The sequence below is a fragment of the Vanessa atalanta genome, chromosome 17 (assembly GCF_905147765.1).
Source record: "Vanessa atalanta chromosome 17, ilVanAtal1.2, whole genome shotgun sequence".
NCBI lineage: Eukaryota > Metazoa > Arthropoda > Insecta > Lepidoptera > Nymphalidae > Vanessa > Vanessa atalanta.
Genome location: NC_061887.1, coordinates 2,950,677 through 2,974,408, shown reverse-complemented (window position 1 = coordinate 2,974,408; position 23,732 = coordinate 2,950,677). Strand labels below are relative to the sequence as shown.

At 31.3% G+C, this 23,732-nt stretch overlaps 1 protein-coding gene across 1 annotated transcript; it reads left to right on the top strand.

Moving 5' to 3' along the window:
* Nucleotides 1-47: 47 nt before the first annotated feature.
* Nucleotides 48-22,446, top strand: LOC125070204 (cartilage oligomeric matrix protein). The gene is made up of 21 exons (XM_047679963.1): nucleotides 48-199; nucleotides 839-925; nucleotides 11,794-11,961; nucleotides 12,170-12,366; nucleotides 12,539-12,839; nucleotides 12,959-13,132; nucleotides 14,004-14,120; nucleotides 15,626-15,742; nucleotides 16,819-16,938; nucleotides 17,179-17,367; nucleotides 17,596-17,828; nucleotides 18,066-18,218; nucleotides 18,354-18,560; nucleotides 18,716-18,884; nucleotides 19,742-19,919; nucleotides 20,213-20,388; nucleotides 20,625-20,730; nucleotides 20,812-21,021; nucleotides 21,152-21,335; nucleotides 21,600-21,837; nucleotides 22,184-22,446. The coding sequence occupies exons 2-21, from the start codon at nucleotides 844-846 to the stop codon at nucleotides 22,267-22,269; spliced, it is 3,405 nt and encodes a 1,134-aa protein (XP_047535919.1). The 5' UTR covers nucleotides 48-199; nucleotides 839-843; the 3' UTR covers nucleotides 22,270-22,446.
* The last annotated feature ends 1,286 nt before the right edge of the window (nucleotides 22,447-23,732 follow it).

Here is a 23,732-nt window from a genome sequence, read left to right as displayed (position 1 = left end):
TCTTATTAATGAACTATGTTAAGTACTTCTCAGGCAAGATTGTTGTCAGTCGAGTATGCGCGTAAGCACTCCGCGCACGCGCACTCGCTACGAAAAGCTCGAAACTATATCGAAATTTTTCGCATAGTGTGATTGGTCAAATTTGAATTAAGTGACAATAGTTTTAGATTTAAATCGAGTGTTTCAGTTTAGGATTAAGGTGAATATATTTTTTTTAATTTTTTATTTATATATTTTAATTTTTATATAAATAATAAAGATTATAATAGTTCCTAGTTAATAATTCCAAATTATATATGCAATTATAATTCCTAACTAGGAATATATAATATTCGAATTATTATTTTATATTAATATTAATCTAGGCTTTGTTTCTAAATTTGTCTGTTATGTACGTATTAGCTTATTGAACTTTTTATTTTTATCGGTCCGCTTTGCTACATAATGACGAGAATTAGGTTTTTAAATAAATATATAACATATTATTAGTTAAATAATATGTAATTTATTTTTTATTTTTATATTATACTAGTGTCATAGTATATTATCTGCTTAGTAGTTGTTTCTTGATTTTTTTTTCATAGGTTTGCAGAGAGTTTTTATTCATACAGTTTTAAAATATAGAAATGGAACTACATAAGGTGCTTAATCAGCGATCGAAAAACAATTTATTATTTTAACACCGTTCCAATTTATATCCTTGATAAACTTGATGCTTAATGTTTTTCAAATAATTATTGATTGACGAGAGTCGTGTGTAATTATTCTGTTCAATTATTTTGTCCTTTATATATTCCAAGTTTCCGTATTTTATTATTTGTTTTTTACGACTTGGCAGGAAATATGGCTTCGCAAGCCGTATGGAAGCAAGTGCTAGTGCTTCTTATTGCTGCATCCGCTTCATATTCGCTCACATTAGACGAAGGTTAGTATTCAATATTAAATACTAAGTTTTTAAAGAATGCATTAATATTTTCAAAATTTAAATTATTATTACAGGCTGAATATTTATAAGGTAATGTGTCGTATCGAATTTTAAAAGAATTGCCTTATGTCTACGGTGAAATTTGAATTTAGAACATGTTGATTTAAAAATGGCAGCTAACAAACCCTTAGGTTGGGACTATTTGCGTACTCATTAGTGAGCGGGAGACGGCGTGGAATAGAAAATAAAAACTAAAGAGAGAATAGTTCGCAGAATATAATTAGGAATATAACACCGGAAATGTAGTAATGCTGAACTCATTGAAACATTACACAAACATAAATACCTATTAATATAATTTAATTAATATTAAAATTTAATATTGTATCTAGAGGAAATTGAAAAATTTTTAAAGATTGCTTTTTAAAAATGAGTAAGCAAACTATGACATCAATGTGTATATTTTCTTCGACATTAAAAAATTATTACAATTTTTTGGACAAAGACAACACAACCATGTTAACCTTGCCCTAAACAGCCAATTCTAATCTATTTGTTACACTTCGTTGGGACATACTCTGATAATAGGCCGAATCTTCGTAGGTACTAACAGAATTTGTACAACGTGTAAAAAAAAAATCAATATATTTTTTTAAAGATATATTTTATACTCTTAGGAGTTTATTAGTGAAAACTAGCCTTATTGTCTATGATAATTTGTCTATATTTAGTTTCGCCTCGGCGCCCGATTCTTTCATTGGGATAGGTAATCTTACTTTAAATAGTTTTATTTAATCGTTCTTAAATATTATTAAGTACTTATCACAAAAATTATAATACAACGCAAACTAATTTATATACAAATTGTTATTTTATTTTCTTAATATAACAAGAACTGGGCGTGAAATAAAACGAACGTTCGAGTTTCAAGTTTAATATTTTCTGTTATTTGTACAGTATATAATTTACTTTATATTGAGATTCTATTGAAAATTTAACTCTATAAAAATCTTTAATAGAAATTAATAGATTTTTAAATTTAATTGACAGTCATATGTAAACGTCTCCCCTTTTCTACCCTCTAAAAATTGTATCAAATAATTCAAAATATTAGAACAAATATTTACAAAAGTTCCGTATATGGCGGCAATTATTATTATCATCAGTCAAGTTTCTATTAAATTATGATGATTTTCAATGGTCAATCAGCCAGTGGCAGAAGTCAGTGGGTCAGGGACCAGATGGTGTTGGCTGAAGCCATATCGGGTCCGATATGGTGAACCATATCGGGTCATACTTGCGCAAGAGCATGTTTGTGTGAACTTGCACTTATATGAATCAGTGATTTCGAAAAACGGAATGTTTACCGTTACAGGATCCCTTTGTTTGAGGAAAAAGTTGTTACTTTAAGACTTAGTAATTGTATATGTTGTGTGTTTTATTCGTTTATTTATTATAATGGTTATTAAGCCTACATACATATTGTCTTGCAACAACGTAGCTTTTTTTAAGTGGCAGGAACACGCACAAATTGGCCACCTGATGATAAGTGGTCACTGCAACCAAACATTGGACACCGCCCAATGTCACATCACCAATGCGCCACCAACCTTGTGAACGAAGAAACGACGTCCCCTGTACTTGTAATTTAAATTAAATCGGAATAATAATCTGTAATCAGTTTTTGTCTAATGTACACATAAATTAAAATGAAGCCATCCAGTGTGTGTTATTATTACCATAGACTATAATTATGTTTTATAATGTTAATTGTTTTAACACACATACAGAATGATGTATACAATATTAATCGATTGAACAGAGTTCGAAATAGAACAAATTATGCAAAGGCAGACAGACATAATGCCAAAAGGCATTATATTCCAGTCAACTTGATGTTAAATTTAAAAAAAAAACGAAATTATGGGAAATAATTTAAATATAATTTATTCAAGGAAGCTTTTAAAAGCACTTTTCAGTCGTTACTTCAAATGTAAAGTTACCTGTTCTGAATGTAAATTCTATCGAGTAGAATCAGTGAGCAACTCAGTAGTTACTCATTCCCACCAATTGGGTCTGTTAATTGAATACAATTAAAATATATGAATACAATATTACTCGTAAATTTATCTGCGTTCTTAATAAGGCGTCACGACACTAAATTAATATCCGTGTGAGATTTTAATTAGATTTTTTTGTACTGAACTGAACCTAAATCTAACATTTACAAAAAAAAAAAAAAACATTACATTAAAGAAAGAGTTATGCTTTTAAATATTTTTGTTCCACTGCTTAGCTGGACGTTGCTAATAATATTTGAATTGATGCTTTTAAAAATCTGCTGTGATAGTTTTACGTTGAATTCGGACAAAACATTTTTTTATCATGTCTATATCTACATGCATTTTATTAAATGCAATATTATATGCAGGATACCTTGAATGGGTTAATTCTAAGTTCTCAGCGTAGGTATAATATCACTGTGGCAGTGACATCAGCTCAATTTATTGCGGTTGACACCCACGTCATGATAACCGAGAATTGGTTACGAAAGTTACTAATGAAAACATTACAAAATGATATATTATTATTCTAAAAAAATGAATATTATGATTTCAAATTAAATCATGCGTGTGATGTAAATAACGTTAGATTATAATCTATCTCGCGAAATTGCGAACTGTCGAAAGATTGTGAATCGTTACATATTGTTTGCAATTTAACGCATTATTTTTTGATAGATTATATTCTTATGAAGTGAATTTTAGTAAAATTATAAAAACTCAAACTTTATTTTTTCTCAGGAACAACGCGTTTACACATCTAAGCTTTTAATCTGATACACTACCTCGCTTTTAATCTATCGGAATTTACAATTTGACGGTTAAATAATGTATAAACATATTATATACATAGTAAATCAAAACATGATGTTAATTAACAAAGATACATTGTAAATTTTCGAGTAAAATATTTTAAGGAATAAAAAAGACACATTCAGACATCGGAGAAGAATATCGAGAATTGCCTTCTTGAATGCAATTGCATTTAGCAATCGGACAGTTGAGCAAATTTTATGCAAGACTTTATTCGTCCTGAGTGCAAGTTTTAAATGTCAGACTAACTTCTTTAAAAATCGAATAAGATTCTACTTTCAAACGTAGTGAAATAAGGAAATTATTTCCAACCACTGGGCTAAAAGTACTTCACGGTATTAATCTGTTCACTCGCGAAGTCACGAAAAAGCGCCCGTTCACGTAAAATTATCGCCGAGCATTGTCAAATATAATCTGATTTGTATTTTTTTGTATCTTTGTTCTTACATTAGTATCTCGCACTTCGATAATTTATCGTGTCGGGAGGGCCTTATTCTTTAGTTAACATAATAATATTACACACCTGGATGAGAGGTTTGTCATGTCTAAAAATTTACATAAATTTTCTTACAAATATTTTTCATAAATACAATAATATTTTATAGGATTTGAATCTATGACCTTATTTATATCCATAATTATGGACCGTCTATCTTTAGGTATTGTGATAGGCAAATAATATTTGGTATCGAGCAAATTTACTTTTTGCTCTGTGGTAGGTGCAAATATATGCATTTGACTGATTCATTCATGGAGAGGTTAAAGACTAGGTCGATCTTGATAAAATATGTCATTAACATCTTACTAATGTTTGATGATGACGATGTCTTTATGGAAATAAATTGGTTATAATTTTTGTGCATAATGCGTTTGGTATTTAATAATAATATAATCTCAGCTGCTGTACTTTGAACTTTATACTTATTTATTAAATGTAGCAGGCACTACTCTGTGTCTATTAAGTCCAGTTTACTATGTATATTAAGTTTATTGTACTTTTACTGGAAATGAATTATTGCTAAAAAAATCGCGAAAAATATGTACAGCCCGAACTTCTCAACTGGGTGGCCAAAGTGGAAACTACGCGCCATGGTAAAAAATACTTAAAGGAGTAGATTTTGATGAAAATAAGAACTGCGTCATTAGTTTTTAGATAAATCGATATTCGGAGACAGGCATCGAACTCGTATAAAAAGGATCAAATTCTAGGAAGTATTGACGTAGATATATCTATACTAATATTCATCGAGTTACTTTCGCGCTTAAACTGAAGCGATTTTTGAGTCCCGGGGAAGGACTACTTTTTTTAATTAATTCCTCGAGATGATAAAATTGGGGGTGACAGTTTGTTTGTATAGGTAAAGTTTTATAAATTTCACGCGAATAAAGCCGCAGGTTCAGCAAGTAATTTAATATGGTTCTGATTCATACATTGCCCGTACCTTGTTCGAAATTATGTTCCATTTTGAATGTTGAACACAAGGCCGTCTCGCAGTGTTCTTCTCATTATGTTCTAATTTAAAATCTTTAATATCTCTTCGTGGCTAAAAGCCATCGAAAAAATTAAATTGAGTTCAATGTAATTTGAAAAATGTAGCCTTTACATAAGTAGGTTTTAATTAAGAAGAAGCATATTTCATAATAAAAAAAATGAGTAAATTCGGTTAAAACTTACTATATAAGAATTGTAATAGAACACTGTTATAACACGTGCATTCCAAGAGTAAAAATATATTTTTTAATTGAAATATATATAGTTTTTTGTTTACGTTGAATTTATAATACAAGGTCAAAAATCTTAGAGCCTAAAATTAAAGCTTTCAATCGATTGTAAATTGAATATGAGTAGTCATTGTTGTTTAAGTGTTATTAAGTCATCGTTTTTAATGATGCTAACAGAATGATGTTTGATGCAAGTTGTGAAAATTGATCTTCATATATTTTAATAAAAGGTTTTATATCTAAGAATAATATTATTGAACTTGTCTGTTTACTTATCTGTTTTATAGGATAGATAACATAATACATATGAGGGTATTTGGTCACAATTAAGGTTTTACTTCGAGATATTTATTTATTTGGTCATGGGATCAGTGATGTAAGAGTTGTCTATGAGTCAAAAGCATGGCCAGGATTAATTCTAGCAAGCCTACAAAGGTTAATATAAATTTTCAAATTACTATTAGGTATGTACCTATTTAAAAAAGAGTAATTGTCAGTGGAATTGGGTTGGGGAAATGAGCCGACTAGATTATTGTTGTTATCCATATACACTAAATATTATATTCATTTACATTATATTTCGCAATTGCTGTTATGGGCGTGGATATAAAAGAAATTACTCCATTTGACTTCTTTTATCCACATTATCGTAACCAAAAAAAAATTTTTTAACACAGGTCACACTAAAAACAATTATAAGTAATAGAAATTAATACGTAAACTATTCTTTGAATTTGTTATTATTAGCTTTTATTCGTTACATACGTTATCTATCACATTTTTTTATTTACATTGGAATATTATGTGACCCAAAATTAGGGCAACCTTCGGCTTAGTTTTGCAGGTTTTAAAAAAAAAAACATCAAGTAATCAACTCCTCCGTCGCCAATTGTTCAGTACGGAATAAGTGATTGCTGAACGTTACGGATCTATGATATTTTTTTTGCAAATACAAGGCGCAGAGGGTGTCAGATTTCCGCGTGGCTTATTTACAGGTAACACCCAATCGAGCAAGGTCAACAAAGTAGATCCTCTTAAATAAATAATATATGTGTATGATTCATTCATATTAAAAAATCACATCCCATTACCAAAATAGTTCAAACTAGCGACTACTTTTTTTTATCTATCCTATCTTTTGTGAATGTACTCTGCTTTGCTATATTAGGCGAGGCAGTCCTACGGTATTATAATTTCTGCCCACGATCTAATGCCTACTGAATGCCTGCCGTGTTTGTACCGCACCTTTGTTACATAACACTATATTATAATGATAATTACATAGTAGTTTTAATGGTATTATAATTGATAGTCACATCACCATTATTATATTTTATATAAAAATCTATTATAAATATTGGAAGATATGATTGTCCAAAATAAATTAAATTTGCCTGTCTCGGGCTGATGTAAGGATTCTAACGATACCATTCTGATCAGGCATATTAAGGATGGTGGATTAAAGAAGCTCACGTACAATGAACGTGAAACAGAACTTTAAAGAGATTACGCACCATTTTTGGGCAGGCATGTTAAGATATTATATAAACACACAAACAAATTATTTATTTGAGTGAGTGACCAAACCATGACCTCAGAAAGTTTCATGTGTTATCTACCTCTAAGACTGATCATTTATATGTCTAGATATTCAAAGCTGACAACGCTTCGAAAATAATAGTGCCCAACGGTTCGCTGCTAAAATGCACACTAGTAAAGTATTACGATATTAGCTGTCACGCACACTAAGTTAATAAAGTTGGCTCGTTTGTTTTAAATCCGTTTAGTCCGACACTATATCTAGATAGAGAAGTAATCTAAGCTCTAAGACGTATTTTGTAGTTAAAAAAAACCGCTGCAGTATTGTTACTATTTCTTTTATACTCCAGTTATTAGTATTAGTAATATTTTATTGAGCTAAGAATTTTTGAAGCGTTATTCGCTACACAGTTGACGTCTAATTTATTTTTCCTTAAATTATTCCTTTTAAAAACGTGTGTTTCATTTATAATTCCTTGACATCGTGTCAATCAATAACAATTTTCCCTTGCTTCGTATTTATATAAAAAAAAACTCGAACGAAAATGAATTTATCCCAGACAGGCATCTCAAGCGTTTAATCCTAGCTGTACACGTCATTATCAGTATAGGACAGGACCAGGAAGGCCTTACAAGGCGGACTTTTTGCCTCCTCACCGTTATGCTCGCATCAATGATGCTGTAATTGTATATTATGTGATGTATTTCTCAACGAGATATCCAGTGTGAAGCGTTCCTACAAAGTGGAAAAATATTAAAACAACTTGTAATAAATAAATCGCAATGTACCAATTATACCATATGATGAGTGAAGAAAATATGTCAATTTTATTTGAAGTTAACGTGTTTAATTTGGACAAGCACTATTGGGTTTTCATGTCCTTAATTTGTGGTCAATGAAAGAAATAAAAAATACTATAAAATAATAATAATTAAACTGCTTCGGTCATCAAATACTTAATAGTAAATAGAGCTGATAATCCATCAGCTTATTCTGGAGCTTTACCAGTTTATGTATTGGAATTAAGCACTTAGAAAGGTCCGTGCTCTTTGTCCGAATACTAACCCGGTACCTTTGTGTTTGTGTAAACATATTGTTTATCGTCACGATAGGGTTATACATCACTATAATTAAACGCGAGAGGGTATAGCTTAATAGAGTATAAATAAAACGCTGTCAATTATTTAAAAAAAAAAAATCATGAGGACCTAAAAACGTTTACCATTATGCCAAAAAAATCGCATAGAGGTTTTATATATAAAAAAATCGAATAGTCGTAGTACTAGTAGCATTATGAATTTGTTATCGTTACGTTTTAAATTGTATATGTCGGAGAAGTAGTCGGGTTTACAACTTCCATCGCAGTGAAACGCAATCAATAAAAATAATCTTTATTAGTTCTGTTAACAATTTATTGTCTTTTTAAAAAATGTGTCAATGCAATATGGCGTTGCTATAACAATGCCCGTTTCTAACGCGTCCTTTTCGAATGAATCAAACGGATATTCACAACTACAACTTTTTATAATAAATTAATGCAATTACTGCAAATTCATTCTTAAAATATAGTTTAATATTAAAGATGAATATTTATTTGGTTCTTATTATTAAATATAGCTCTTAATTAATTACAATTGAATTACTTAAAAAAATTATATAATATTTTATTATATAGTCCGTTATGACACATTACAGGTGGCGCTGGAAGACGAATCCATATTAAGTTTTACTTATTGAATAATAGTGTTTTATAAATTTACATAATAAAATATAAACATTAAAATGATAATTGACATTATATAATTATTATTTTATATTATTAATATTTTAAACCATTGCCGATAAATAGCGACTTGCGCCCATATATACGACTTTATAACATTCCATATTTAATAAAAGAACTTTCCACCTGCGTCTCAAAATAAATATAAAGCGTTTCAGACAGTTGTTTTCTTGCGAGTTGAACTAATTCGAACCGAATAAGAAAACCACAAGTTTAGTTGACTCAAACACGATGTTTGTGTCATTCCAGTTAAGAATAGCTTCCGATAGCGCTTGTAGCTTGTAGGGCGTTACGTCATTTTCTTGGTAAATAATATTCATTTAAATTTTGTAATATATTAAAAAAAATCCTTGATTCATTCAACTGTGATGATATTTGGTACATTTACAGTATACAAGCACGAGCTACCAATAAAAAATAGTCCATGTCAATACAATATTGCGTTATTTGTAATGAGATAATAAGCTGGGTCTTTATATTACATGCGGCGTATCTTTATTGATAATGTAGATGTTATTTCTGGCAAAATAAGAGATTCCGTAGCGTACAATCATTATGTGCATCTGTATAAAATATCTCGTGGAGAAAAACTGTCTGATTTATTAATAGTTGATACGATTCTCATATATATTAAAGTACGCTTCATATTGTATGTTTTCGCGTTTCATTCATCCGTAACAGATGAATTACTTTAAACACTTTGATGGCACGTGCGTGGAGATTTCTGACATAAATAAATATTCGGAATTTTTTATAAAAAAAAGAGTATTTTCAAAAATAATTTAATCATCTCCTAAAACCTATGAAAATAAAATATAAAAAGAAAATAGGTTTTAGGAGATGATTAAATTATTTTTGAAAATACTCTTTTATTAAGGTTTGGGCGGTTTTGGAGTACAATATAAAGTACATTATGTGTTATAGGTATATCGAGATAATAGTTTACAACAAATTTCAAGATATATTTTATCGCTTGCCGGTTATTAGTTTATTTTTTACTAAAAATAATATACGAAATTATTATTTACGAGATTAAGACAAGTAAAAGGAAAACAAAATCGTATTCATTATGTTCTTGTATATACTTTTTTATTTGAATTCTAGTTAAGATTAAATTCTAAGTAAAATACTTTTATATATTCTCTAGTACGGAAATTAAAAGAAATCTAGAACCAAATAGAAAATTTAACCTAAAATTTAAATATAAGTACATTTACCAGCAAATAAATGTTTATTTAATAATATATAAAAAGTCTTTTATAATTATATCTAAAATCTGTTATAAGAAAAGTTTTAGTAATACGAATTACTGTAAGTAATGTTTACCTAATAGAAAGCTATGTAATTATTGTTACTTCGATATTTTTTCACTTGGTAACATCGAAACGATTAGATTTAATATAGGTATCTTCTAAATAGCAGGTCAGTGCGTTGAATTACGCTTATCGGCACCAATTCACGAATTTTGTTTCTTTATCTCGACGAACTATGACATTAGTAACAATTTCTTCGTTGATTAACTTGTTCTTGATTATATATTTATCATTGTTTTTATATATTACAATTCATTACTACATATTCCATTTATTAACATAAAAATTCTTAACATTAAGTCCTTAAAAGTATGTAAGTAAATATATACAAAAAATCTCTGATCTGCCTAAAAATTTATACTAACGTTTGGCAATGTTATAATTCAGCTTCGAAATGATTTTTTGGCGAAGATACAATTAATTCTAGTATAGGCGTTCATCAAGGAGATCCAGTGGGTCTTGCTCTTTTTTGCTTAGGTATCCACAACTGCATTTCGAATTTAAAATCTAAATTAAATGTTTTGTACCTAGATGATGGAATTATAGACGGTAAAGTAGATGATGTTATTGAAGATTTAATTCAAATTAAAGACTAATTTGATAAAGTCGGCCTTAAATTTAATTTTTCAAAATGTGAATTATTTTAATGTAAGCTGCCGTAATGATGATATCCCTAAGTTACAATAGTAGTTATGGTAGTAAGAAACCTGATGGACTGACATTGGTACACTGTGAACGGGGACGGGCCCTTGGGACGCTACATGCGTTGACACGTTGGCCCAGTCTCATATCCGAGAAACAATGTTAAGAGCCGGTGCCGCTGTGGAAAGAGCTAAAGCTAAAAAACGATTTAAATATTCGAGTCTTATGTCAAATCACTTTTTTGTCCCATTTGCTGTCGAAACACTAGGCCCTTGGAGTAGTGGTGCAAAAAGCATCATTAAAAGTATAACACCTTATTGCCTCCACTGGTGACAGGAGGTTCTTTTTTTGCCCAGAGGATCGGAATTGCAATTCAACGGGAAATGCTGCTAGCATTCCTGTCACCATTCCAAGCGTTCAAGATTTATATAGTAACTATCTTTAATTCATATTCATTGCTTATAAATGAATAGTGCCGTGTATTCCTTATGTTATTACAACTCAATTGAAAGTTGCTACGCTATAGAAGTTCCAAATCTGTATAGTCTATCAAATATAAGCGAATTTCGACCAAACGTGACATTTAAACCTACAAATTTAACGATACTCGTAACTACATTGCATCAATTTAAAGTTAATATATTATAAATGTATGAAAATAAATGAGAGATGTTTCAATCAAAGCGATTTAAATTAAACTATTTTAAACAGATAAACTGTTTATATTAATTACTCTGAACGTTACAAATTATTAATAAAATTGTTTTCAGATTCGAAATAATATATTTATATTGAACTTTAAATGATATTGTTTTTCAATTAGATGTAAAATCTACTTAGGGTGTTGTATTGTCGTCATCGTTGCTTACCGTATTAACTTCTGATTTTCCATAACACAAGTGCTTTAGCTACTTACATTGGGACCAGAGTAATTTATGTAATGTTGTCCAATATATATTTATTGTTACTTAGATAATGTAATTTAATTTCAGAAGCGACAAACGATGTTATTGCAGCAGCGTCCGCCTCTGAAGATGGTCAAATAGCTATTTTAGTACGAGGTCCTTCGTACATCGATATAGGGCGGGAGGAACTTCTTCACGCGAAAGGGGCTGACGATAATTCAATTTCACTCTTTTACAATAGTAAAAGTAATAAAGGTAAATAAGAAAACAATGTTCAGTAACATAGAAGACGAAAGAAAGAGCAGTTATGTTTTGAATTTATTTGATAGAATAGAATATTTATGTGCTTATAAGCGTTGTATCATTTTTGTCCACTAGTTTTATATTCAAATACTAATTATAGCATTATGGGTAAGTAACTTTAAAAAAACAGCTTCATAATTTAAATATTTGTTTGTTTTAGTTTCTCTCGAAAGTCTTAATGGAGGGCACATTAAATCCGTTTCATGGAGCTTAGGTTCCAGTTCTAGGGGAAATCTTCTCCTCTTGATAACACATTCGAAAGTAAAGATTTTTGCAAACTGTAAGCCCTTACATTGGCATACAATGTCTGGTAGACATGACATTTTAAAATTACTTGCCAGTCAGAAACTGAAGTTGGTAAGTGTGATATGAAACTTTTAATTTTACAGTTATCTTTAAAGCTTTAATAGCTCAATGCAGTTACAGGTTGAACTATTACATTAATTCCTGGAATATGATGGATTTTTTAAAAAAATTTTACTAAATCTGTCTAAATTATAATTTAAATAGGTGACATTATGTTTTACAGTATCATGAAGAAAATGCACCAGTCGAAGTCTATGGTAGTGAAAAGTCAGCATGGGATTCTATAGATTGTGATCACCAAGAAGAACTTAAACCACCAACTTTAATGACAGTGGATTCAGATGTAGAAGAGGTCAAAGATTTCATAGCGAAAGAAGAAAGAATTAAAAACGAAGAAAATATGCAAGGAGATGATCCAAGAAACAATTACATTGATCCTAATATTTTCGCACCATTACCATTGCCAACGACACCGTCATCGTACCGAGGAGATATTCCAGCAACGGATATAGAATCCTGCGATGGTACGATCCAAGATGAACTCTAAAAACCTATAATCGAAATATAAATAAATATTAATGTTTATTTAATTTAAAGTTCAGTTCAAAAGTTAGTTATGTTAACACTTAATATTCCATTTCAGATGAGGTAATTCGACAACTGAAACTACTTCGTCAAACGGTAGAACTGCTACGTCGTGAGTTAGCTGATCAAAAAGGAAATATAGACAATCTCCGAAATCAACTTCGTGTTTGCTGTAATCGTGTTCCGTCTCAGCCACCTGTAGAGCGATGCAGCGGATCTTCGTGTTATCCTGGTTATTGACATTTGTATTGGAAATAATTTAACTTTCATCGGCTGTATTACTAAGTTTTAGTTTTCTTTTTACTTTTTCACCGGTTACTTTATCCAAATGACGTATTGTAATTTAATAATCTAACAGCACATTTCATATTCTTCTAACATCTGTTTAAAGATTGTTATCGTATTATTTTTTAAATGTAATTAATATCTCCTTAATTTTACTAGGCAGTCATGAAATGGGCAAGTTTGCTCTATTATAAGTAGTTTTAGAAGTTAAAGGTAAATCAAGCAACGTTATCAGTGTGGGTTTGATTAAATGTTACGACAAATAATACGTATTTTATTTAACAAGCCAAATCCCTTTTTGTTAAATGAACCTTTAGTTATTCATAACAGAGTTTCAAGTTTCGCCCACGTTCATTTGATTTCAAGTTGCTTGATTAGCCTTGGCTGAGCCTTTTAAGGTAACTCAAGATAATTTATATTAATTGTATCTTATGTGATTATATTAATGTTAAAATCAATAAGTGGGATTACTGGGAACTCTGTTCAGAAAGTTATAATAATTATTTTCAAGTTTTGAAATTGGAACTTTTGGAAAGAACTTTTGAACTTTTATCTGTTGTTCAATATTCAACAACACAGTAGTACATGCACATTATTATTTAAATTATTAAACAAATCACAATAATTAGGAAATATAACGAGACTTGTGTAAATACAAGGAGCTATTGCAATTCATAAAAATCGATTAAGTATTTAAATATTAATTATAAAAAAAAAAAAAACACAAATAGATTCGTCTGCGAAATTCTGCGTATTTACCGAGATGTTATACAAAACATCTCAGTATTATATTTATTTTTATTAGAATAATTAAACAGGCGTGGAATGTCGTAATACGGCGAGCGGCGTGGAGTGCGGCTCGTGCCCGTCGGGAATGGAGGGAGATGGGAGGCGCTGCAGGCCAGTGTCTTGTGACCGGAGACCTTGTTCTCAGGGTAAGATATCCCTTTGTTTAGTTATTATATACAATGAGTTTTAGTAATTAAATATATAATTCGTACTTATGGAGTACAATTTGTTACTATAATAATTTATGGAATAATATAAAAAAAATATTTAAATAAAATAAAAAGAAATATATTTATTTAAATTTTACTAGGATGTAAATCAAACGTTCAAAATAATACGACGATTTGTTTTTTTTTTTTTTAATTAAATAACATTAATAAGGAATATATAATATTTTATTTTACTGACAGAAGAGTTTTCAAGAGCTTTACTCAATTATTAATATCGTATACTATATGTATGTCTGTGCCTTCGTACATATGTCTGTATTACAGTGTGTGTGGACTCAACTTCACATATATCGAATAACGGTGAAGGAATACTTTACCTATCTTTTGAATTATGTATTATCTTTTCAAGCGATTAAAGTTATTGCTTAGCATCGAACTGCGCCGTATTTTGTTTTCAATGCGTGCAAATAAATATTTCCAACACTTTCCTGCCGTTAGAAATGTGTAAGGTATGCTATATTCTAATTTAAATGATTATATATACATTTTTCATTTATGATGAGTGCGAAAGTGTGTTTGCTTCCATACACAACTACTCAACCGATCGTCATGAAATTTTGCATTCTTGTTATAAATGGTCAGTGTCTAGGTACAGTCACAGACACAGACACAGACCTAGAACGAAAACTAGTTTTTTAAATGATCAAAATATACATATTGTTTAATGTGATAGTGCATGCATATTACCTGCAAATAGTAGAATATTTTATTATATCTTTGTTTTACATGTGATATTGTTAGTTGACCTACTGGAAATAAAAATATAAAAACCTCACGAGATTTCTTCATATTGCTCTCCGTTCATTTGTTTAGAATTACAATAATAATTTTACATTTATCTGGTGGTATTTCTCTATTTAAATATATGTATCTACATTGATTGACTCGGCAAGAGATCTCCAAAATTATAGGCCGCAAATTGTCTTGAAATTTAATATAAATACTTCATTCGTGACGTAGTATAATTTAGGTGACTAAGAAATATTTTTTGGTAAAATCAACTTCGAGCAGAGATGTGGGATTTTACATTTGTATGAATTTAACCCATACGAAGTCGGGACGGATAACTAGTATTACATATATAAATATCGAAACTACTTTTCCATATTAAATATATGCTGAGTATTTCTGCGGATTTCTGTGTACCGACTAGACTCGGCTAATTGGCCAGAATTATAACGGAGAACAGCAATTTTTCCTCAGGCGGATTTCTTATAAATACATACATATGTACAAGATAATTTTGTTTACGCACTATGTGATTCTAAGAAACTTGTTATAATAACTTTCTTTTTGCTTATTATATATTTTTAGTTATGAACTTTATCACAGCCGAAAAGTTACGTAAAGGTGACACATTAACTATTGTACCTCTGGATGTCCGAATAAAGCTAAATGATTTATGGAATTATTTCTTCTAGTCGAATACTGCATTGACTCTGAGCAAGGATTCCGGTGCGAGCGATGCCCGGGTAGACAAAGCAGTGATGGTCAGACATGTCGATCGGCTTGTAGTTCAAACCCATGCTTCGGAGGACGTAAGTTATCTCAACGAATTCACACTTGTGAAAATATGTGTATGTTTATTATCTATATACCTAGGGTTATTAATAAATAAATATTGTCTCGAAAATAATATTCATTGCTGCTGTTTTTGTCACTAGTTAACCACTGCAGCCTTTACAATAATATGTGTGCCCCTATTTTGCGCAGAGCCGAGATGGCCCAGTGGTTAGAACGCGTGCATCTTAACCGATGATTTCGGGTTCAAACCCAGGCAGGCACCACTGAAATTTCATGTGCTTAATTTGTGTTTATAATTCATCTCGTGCTCGGCGGTGAAGGAAAACATCGTGAGGAAACCTGCATGTGTCTAATTTCAACGAAATTCAGCCACATGTGTATTCCGCCAACCCGCATTGGAGCAGCGTGGTGGAATATGCTCCAAACCTTCTCCTCAAAGGGAGAGGAGGCCTTTATCCCAGCAGTGGGACATTTACGGGCTGCTTATGTTATGTTATGTATGTATGCTATATATATTTTTTCTATAGTTGTATTCACATCTCTTGTGCGTGAGACGAATTTGAAAATTTCGATTTTCGATTTTATATGGAAGTAACACGAAAGGATCGGATCAGGTTAGGTGATAAATTTTGAAAAATGTCAGGAATTTGGTCCAGGGCACCTAAAACAAATAACACTATATGACGACATAAACATCACATGACTATTGCGGATACACTAGTCCACTGTTATATTTCCTGCGCAGTTCACCGAAATCACACATCATTTATAAACATTTTGTAGTTAAATGAATAGTTGGTTATAATAAATAAATAATAAAACAATACATAATAAATACATTACATAATAAATTATCAATCATGATTCAATGTATATTTTCTGAGACAAGATAAATTTTAGTTTTTATTTATTTTTTGTGTGATTAAATTTTCATTATCATGTATCTCTTGATACTATCATATAAGGCGTCGTAGTTTTTAATTACTTTTTGTGTGATTAAATTTTCATTATCATGTATCTCTTGATGCTATCATTTCGCAAAATCTTCTTAGTTGATTGCCTGATACTAACTATAACAATTACATTAAAGGTGTGCAGTGCCACGATATGCCAGATGGCAGATACAGGTGTGGTACCTGTCCTTCCGGCTTTACCGGTAATGGAGAAGAATGCGTCAGGCTTTCGTGTCGGGCAGACTCGTGTTTCCAAGGTGATTTTTAATATATAAAGTCAAAGTCAAAATCAAAAATCTTTATTCAATTTAGAAGTGAATACACTTGCTTATTGGTAGTCAAAAATATACCACCGGTTTGGAGACACCTCGGACCTGAGAAGAACCGGCGAAAGAAACTCAGCGAGATATATTATTATTATTATTATTTATAACAATATTGGAACGAATTTGACTGTTTTAAATACTAATAACGATTGTTTTTTTTATATATTCCAGGTGTAGAATGTCAAGAGACAGCTGCAGGCCCCCATTGTGGGCCATGTCCCAGTGGCTATTTAGGTGACGGGCGACGATGCCAGAACATCTGTGACGCTAGGCGACCTTGTGGCGAGAGAAGGTGTACGCCTACTTCGAGCAGTCCTTACTACCAGTGTGAAGGATGTCCCAAGGGTTACGAGTGGAATGGTACGATCATAAGAAAAAAACAATGTTTTTCAAATCGAAAAAGTAATCATTAAATTAATAATAGTTACGAGTAGTTTCATCATAGATAGTATCTCTCCGTATAAAAAATTGCTATCGATAGGAATTAACGCTATGTTATTATTTGGCTCAGATCAGCTGTAATATTTGAGATTATGTCTAAGATTTTGAGTTATCTAATAAATTATTCATTCAAATAATACTGCGTAGGATATGCATGCGTCGATATGGACGAGTGCGACTTGATCCGGCCGTGCGACGAGTTGGTGTCGTGCAGGAACATCGATGGCGGGTTCGTTTGCGGCGCGTGTCCCGCGGGGTACGCGGGGAGCGCGGGCTGGAACGGCGCGGGAGACGAACGCCGAAAAGAGAGCTGCACTGACGTCGACGAGTGTGTGCAGCGAGACGTGTGTCCACGGGGTCGCCTGTGCGTTAACACTCCAGTAAGTAAACTTACTATTCACGGTCTTGATGATGACACACAGTAAGCATATTATATTGTTAAAAGTGGATAGTTCACCACACCTTCTTCTGTTGTGGCAGACGATCTCACTTAAAATAACGAGGATATTTGTCTTTCTTCTCGATTGTTTGCTCAGGGTATAATTTAGGATAAAATAATTTGAAATCCATTAAATTGTTTCACTGTCTTTAACTTTACTCTGTTTTTTCACGTGCAGGGTTCGTTCACGTGTGTACCATGTGGCGGTCACTACTACGTGAACACATCGCGGCCTTGCATCGAAGTCGACGAGTTGCGCAAGCGCTGTGATCCTGCTCGTTGCCGGCGGTATAATGCTGTCTGTGGGTTTGGGTTAAACTGCGTTTGTGCGGTGAGTCTTCACAAATTTTAATACTAAAAATATCATGAAAGTAAATAATACTTAACTTCTATTCCCTTGTGTTCTTATGAGTGTTTTAAAAAATGATACAAGACTGTTATATACGTCTGTTATATGTTCTTTTAGACCGGCTGGGCGGGCAATGGCACTATTTGCGGTCCAGATACCGATTTAGATGGTTATCCAGACCACCAACTTCAATGTAACGAACAGCATTGTAAAGCAGATAATTGCCCACAAGTTTCCAACTCTGGTCAAGAAGACGCTGACAAGGATGGACTCGGGGATTCTTGTGATCCTGACGCTGATGACGATGGTATTCCTAATATACCGGTTAGTATCCCATTAACCAGAAAAGATCTAAGATACAACATATTTTTTCTATTTATTTGATATCTGTGATTTTGTCGGCTTATATTTTTCATTGTGAAGAATAATTTTGGTTATTAATTTAAATGTCTCATATTGTCTATATTTTTATTGTTTAGGACAACTGCCCGTTAATTCCGAACCCGGATCAACTAGACCGAGATGATGATAGAAATGACAAGCGTGGAGATGTTTGTGATAATTGTCCACGACGTTTTAATCCAGGACAGGAAGATGCAGATAGGGATGGGTTAGGAGATGTTTGCGATCCAGATATGGATAATGATGGTAAAGCTTATATATTTGTTTATTTAAAATGTGAAGGCAGACCGGCAGATCACCTGGTCACCACACATATACACTGTAACAAACATTAACGATTCTTTTAATGGTCAATTTATATGTCCTTGTGACATAAGATGTTACGTCACTTGTGCCAGTAGTTAATCTGATAGTTTATCACTTACCCAAATAATAATATACGAAAAAAAAGAATACAATTAAAGATGTTATTGGTAAGATGTTCTGTGCTGTGTTACATGAGATAGAGCCCTGGCCCCCCAAAAAAGGAACTTTTTTGTATCTTTGCTTTTCAATTTTAACATTGTATGATGATCGTTATTATTCTCTGCGATGCTGGAACTTGAAAAAGTAATTATCTGTTTGTTCTTTTTCGTTCGAAACTTTTAGTGCTTACAAGCTACTATTTATACTTAACTAGTAACTTGACTGTATTTTATTTTGCTTTATATATTTCCGGAAAGATATTGATAAGTTCGAAATGAGAATCCTATGGTCAACTAAATTCAACGCTGGAAAGGCTACTTCTATATCAATACCTTTGAGTCTATGATAATTTAAAAATTGTGGTTCGACTTCAGAATGAGTAATGAATTGTTAGTATCTACTTAGACGGACTTGTACATAGCTGAAACTTAAATATATATAAAATATATTTGTAAAGATATATATAAAACGATAGTAATTTAGCAAATGGTTACTAGCAGATAAAATAAATTGAATGTCTAATTAGTAAAAGATAATCTCGTATTCTTATTTTACTCCGAATACACAATTTAGACTCATTGCGATGAAATAAAATGAATAACTGTTAATGTGACTGTGATTATATTTTATGCACATAGGTATTCCAAATGAGCGTGACAACTGCCCACGTGTTTACAATCCACAACAGGAAGACATGGATGGCGACTCGATAGGAGACTTATGTGATAACTGTCCCCGTGTCCGAAACCCGTCTCAAGACGACTCGGATAGAGATAACGTTGGTGACGCTTGTGACAGCGACGTAGATCGAGATCAGTGAGTTTTTTCTTTTTATGTAGCTGTGGTTATTACACGAAAAAATATTGTTAAGAAAATTTTGATAGTATGGCTAAGAGTAGACCTAATTTGCTCACGAGATTTATTAAGGTTAGTTTTATACTAGGCTAGTGATCGTATGTGCAACGCATCAATATAAATTATTGTTTTGAGGGTGGAATTATTAATGAATGCGTGCAACCTATTGAACACCCAAAAATATTTACTATAAAGCAACTTTAGATATTAATCGTTGAATCAGTATTATTATTAACGTAAAATATTTCTTACAGAGATGGTATTCAAGATGGAATAGATAATTGTCCAAACCTAGCAAATAGCGATCAACAGGACGTTGACAACGATGGTAAGGGAGACGCTTGTGATGAAGATATCGACGGTGATGGAATTCCCAATTTAGAAGATAACTGTCCTTTGGTGTACAATCCTGACCAGGCAGATTCGAATGGTAACTATTGTAATTTTGTATTGACAAAAAAACATTAATTTGTGACTATGGTGAATTTGTTTAAAATAATAATTCAACATTTGATAATCAATCTAATAAATGTAGTAGAAATAAAAAAATAAATTTATGAGGATGAGTTTGCAGGAACAACAAACTGTTTGTGTGATTTTTTTTTATAAAATATATTAAGATATTTAATGGTATGTATTAAAATTAATGTCATAATAAATTTCCAGGTGATGGAATGGGCAATCTTTGTGATAATGACTTTGATGGGGATAACGTAACTAACGCGTTGGACAATTGTCCCAATAATTCAAGAATATACCGCACTGATTTTAGGTATCTTAATGAAATTTAAAATTTGAGGTGATCTTTGGTTAAAATATTTTACTTCAATAGTAATTTTTAAAAATCTTTCAGAAATTACATGACAGTACGACTAGACCCTGAAGGAACGTCACAGCAAGATCCTAACTGGGAAATAGCTAATGAAGGTGCTGAAATTTTGCAGACTCTCAATTCAGACCCTGGGCTTGCCGTAGGTTTCGAGAGTTTTGGGGGTGTTGACTTCGAAGGAACTTTATTCGTGGATACGCAAATTGATGATGATTACGTTGGGTTTATATTCGGGTGAGTGCGTAAGGTTGTGTACATTTAGTTACTATTATAGTTTTCTTTAAATTTTTATTCAATATTTTTCTGTTATGCTGAAATCTTCAGGCCTTCTGGGTTAATAAATGAGTTTTTTTTTTATTAAAAGGTATCAAAACAATAAACGGTTCTATGTTGTGATGTGGAAGAAAAATACCCAGACGTATTGGCAGACAACGCCTTTCAGAGCAGTGGCTGAACCGGGGATTCAACTAAAGCTGGTCAATTCCAAGACTGGACCAGGAAAGACATTACGGAACTCACTCTGGAATACTGAATCAACTCCTGATCAGGTTATATATCCTAAAACAAGCTTATTAAAAATACTCGTGACAAAAATTGCAATAAGCTCTTAATCGCTAATATGATTTCATTCGAGCGTGCTTGCTCAGGCCTTGCTATATATAATTCACTTCTTTTCGTAAAATATCTTCCATGCTAATTATTTTAAATTTGGGTTACTTGTTAATTTTTTAAAGAAAGAAATGTAAACGCTCAGATATATCAGATTATTTTATTAAAGACCATTAAATTGTTAACGATACCGTCATTTTCAGGTAACATTACTTTGGAAAGATCCACGAAATGTTGGCTGGCGTGAACGAACCGCTTATCGCTGGAGACTGCTCCATCGCCCTAAGATCGGTCTCATCCGTCTCAAGATCTATGAGAACAACCGTCTGGTGGCTGACTCCGGTAACGTGTACGACTTCACTCTGAAGGGCGGTCGTCTTGGCGTCTTCTGTTTCTCACAAGAAATGATCATTTGGTCCAATCTCGTGTATAGATGTAACGGTAAGTAAAATTGTTTACTTAATAATTTATTTTTTATACATGTACTGTTGCCATTAAAATAAAATTTATTCCGACGACTTTTTATCGGAAGAGTTTGACATAATTAATAGGTCAGAAATGTGTGATTTATTTAGTATCTGTTAATGTTCAGTTTGATTGTATTTTTTAGCATTTGCCTCCATTGTGAAGCAAATATATTTATCTGTTTCACAAAAAGGTTGATTTGAAAATAATGCCTTAATTGTGACGTTAAGTTTTAGTTTTATATCATGCAATTTTTTGGTTGATGGTAAATAAATAATACAAATAAATACAGTATGATTATCTATCTATGCGATTGTTCCAGATAAAATTCCAACGAACATCGTTTCCGAGCTTCCACCGAGGCTACTCAAAAAACTGGACGTAGACCACGATTTCGTTTATTTGTAATGACAAAATGTATTAAATAAATATTGGCACAAGAGATTAAATTATATAATTTAATATATCAATCACTAATTGTTAATGCATTGTATTTAAAACAATGGTTTTGGTAATATAAACAAACTCTATAATAAGACTTTTTGTATCAACGACTTTTCTTAAAATATAATACGAAAGTTATGATAAAATATACCTACTAATTTAAATGAATTATTAATTTTATAAGAATAGAAAATGTTTTTTATATAAATATAAAAGTTGTATACAAAATAATTGTGTAAAAATACAAGTAATTTGATTTGTTTTATTTTAAAGTCTCATCAGTTAGATGTATATATAGATTTATATATCATGTTCCCGTTTTATATCGTGATATATCAGAACAGTAAGATGTAGTAAAATTTTCTGTCTAAATCTCATTTCTGTCTAAGTCTTTGACTATTTATTTAGTCTAGTCATTGTCATCAACTCGGCTGTATGTCGTAATATTAGAATCATTTATTTTCTACAATTTTGGTCCTATACGTTTTTAACCTACCGTTGATGGTTATTGAAATATCGCGGCGATGGCGGTGAACGCACATCGCACTGGAGGTCGATAATTTCAAGTTTAGTTTTTCTCTACCTCTCTACAATATATCCAAAATTTTATTTTATTTAATTTAATTATAAACAACTAAGAGAGAGCGGTACAACTGATATACCGACATAGATTAAAGAACATACTTTAAATAATAATAACGTAATATAATTGTCTTTTCCGCTAAAAAATAAAAAATAAATTTATTTTAAAAATACTATTAAAAACTACTGTTGTTGAAAAAATGGCGAAATTAATTCTGCGATACTGTAAGATATCGTCAGAAAACCGTCAAGTATTTCGTGGGCATTAATTTTCTCAAGTAAGTATTATGCTTACCTTAATCTGATATGTTGATAAAATGTTGTTATAATTATTGTTTAATCAGCTTAATATCATTAGAATTGAGACCATTATTGAATCATATAATTTCACTTTAATACTATCAGAGACAAACAGAAAAAGTAAAAACTATTAAGCCACATTAGTTTTTACTTTTTCTGTTTGTCTCTGAACTAACTTCTCCTCCCGCTTTGTTTCGGTATACCCAGAGATATGTTATATTAATTAGTTTATAGTGAATAAAAGTTAAGCGAAACTTATAAACCTAATAGTAATAACAATGAAATATGTGTGAATGATTTTAATTCCCCTAAAATATTTTTTTTGCAGAATTAAACAGATAAAAAATAATATTATCGAAACAATGTAATAAAACCTGAAATATCAAGTGATAGAAAAGAAAAATAATACATGAAAAAAAACAACAACAAATTTGACATATTTCAAAAACAGCATTTGATAATAAAGTTATTACTTTTATATGATTATTTTTTTTATATAATTTCCTTGTCAAATGGAAACCCTTGAGGGTGAACTGCAAACATGT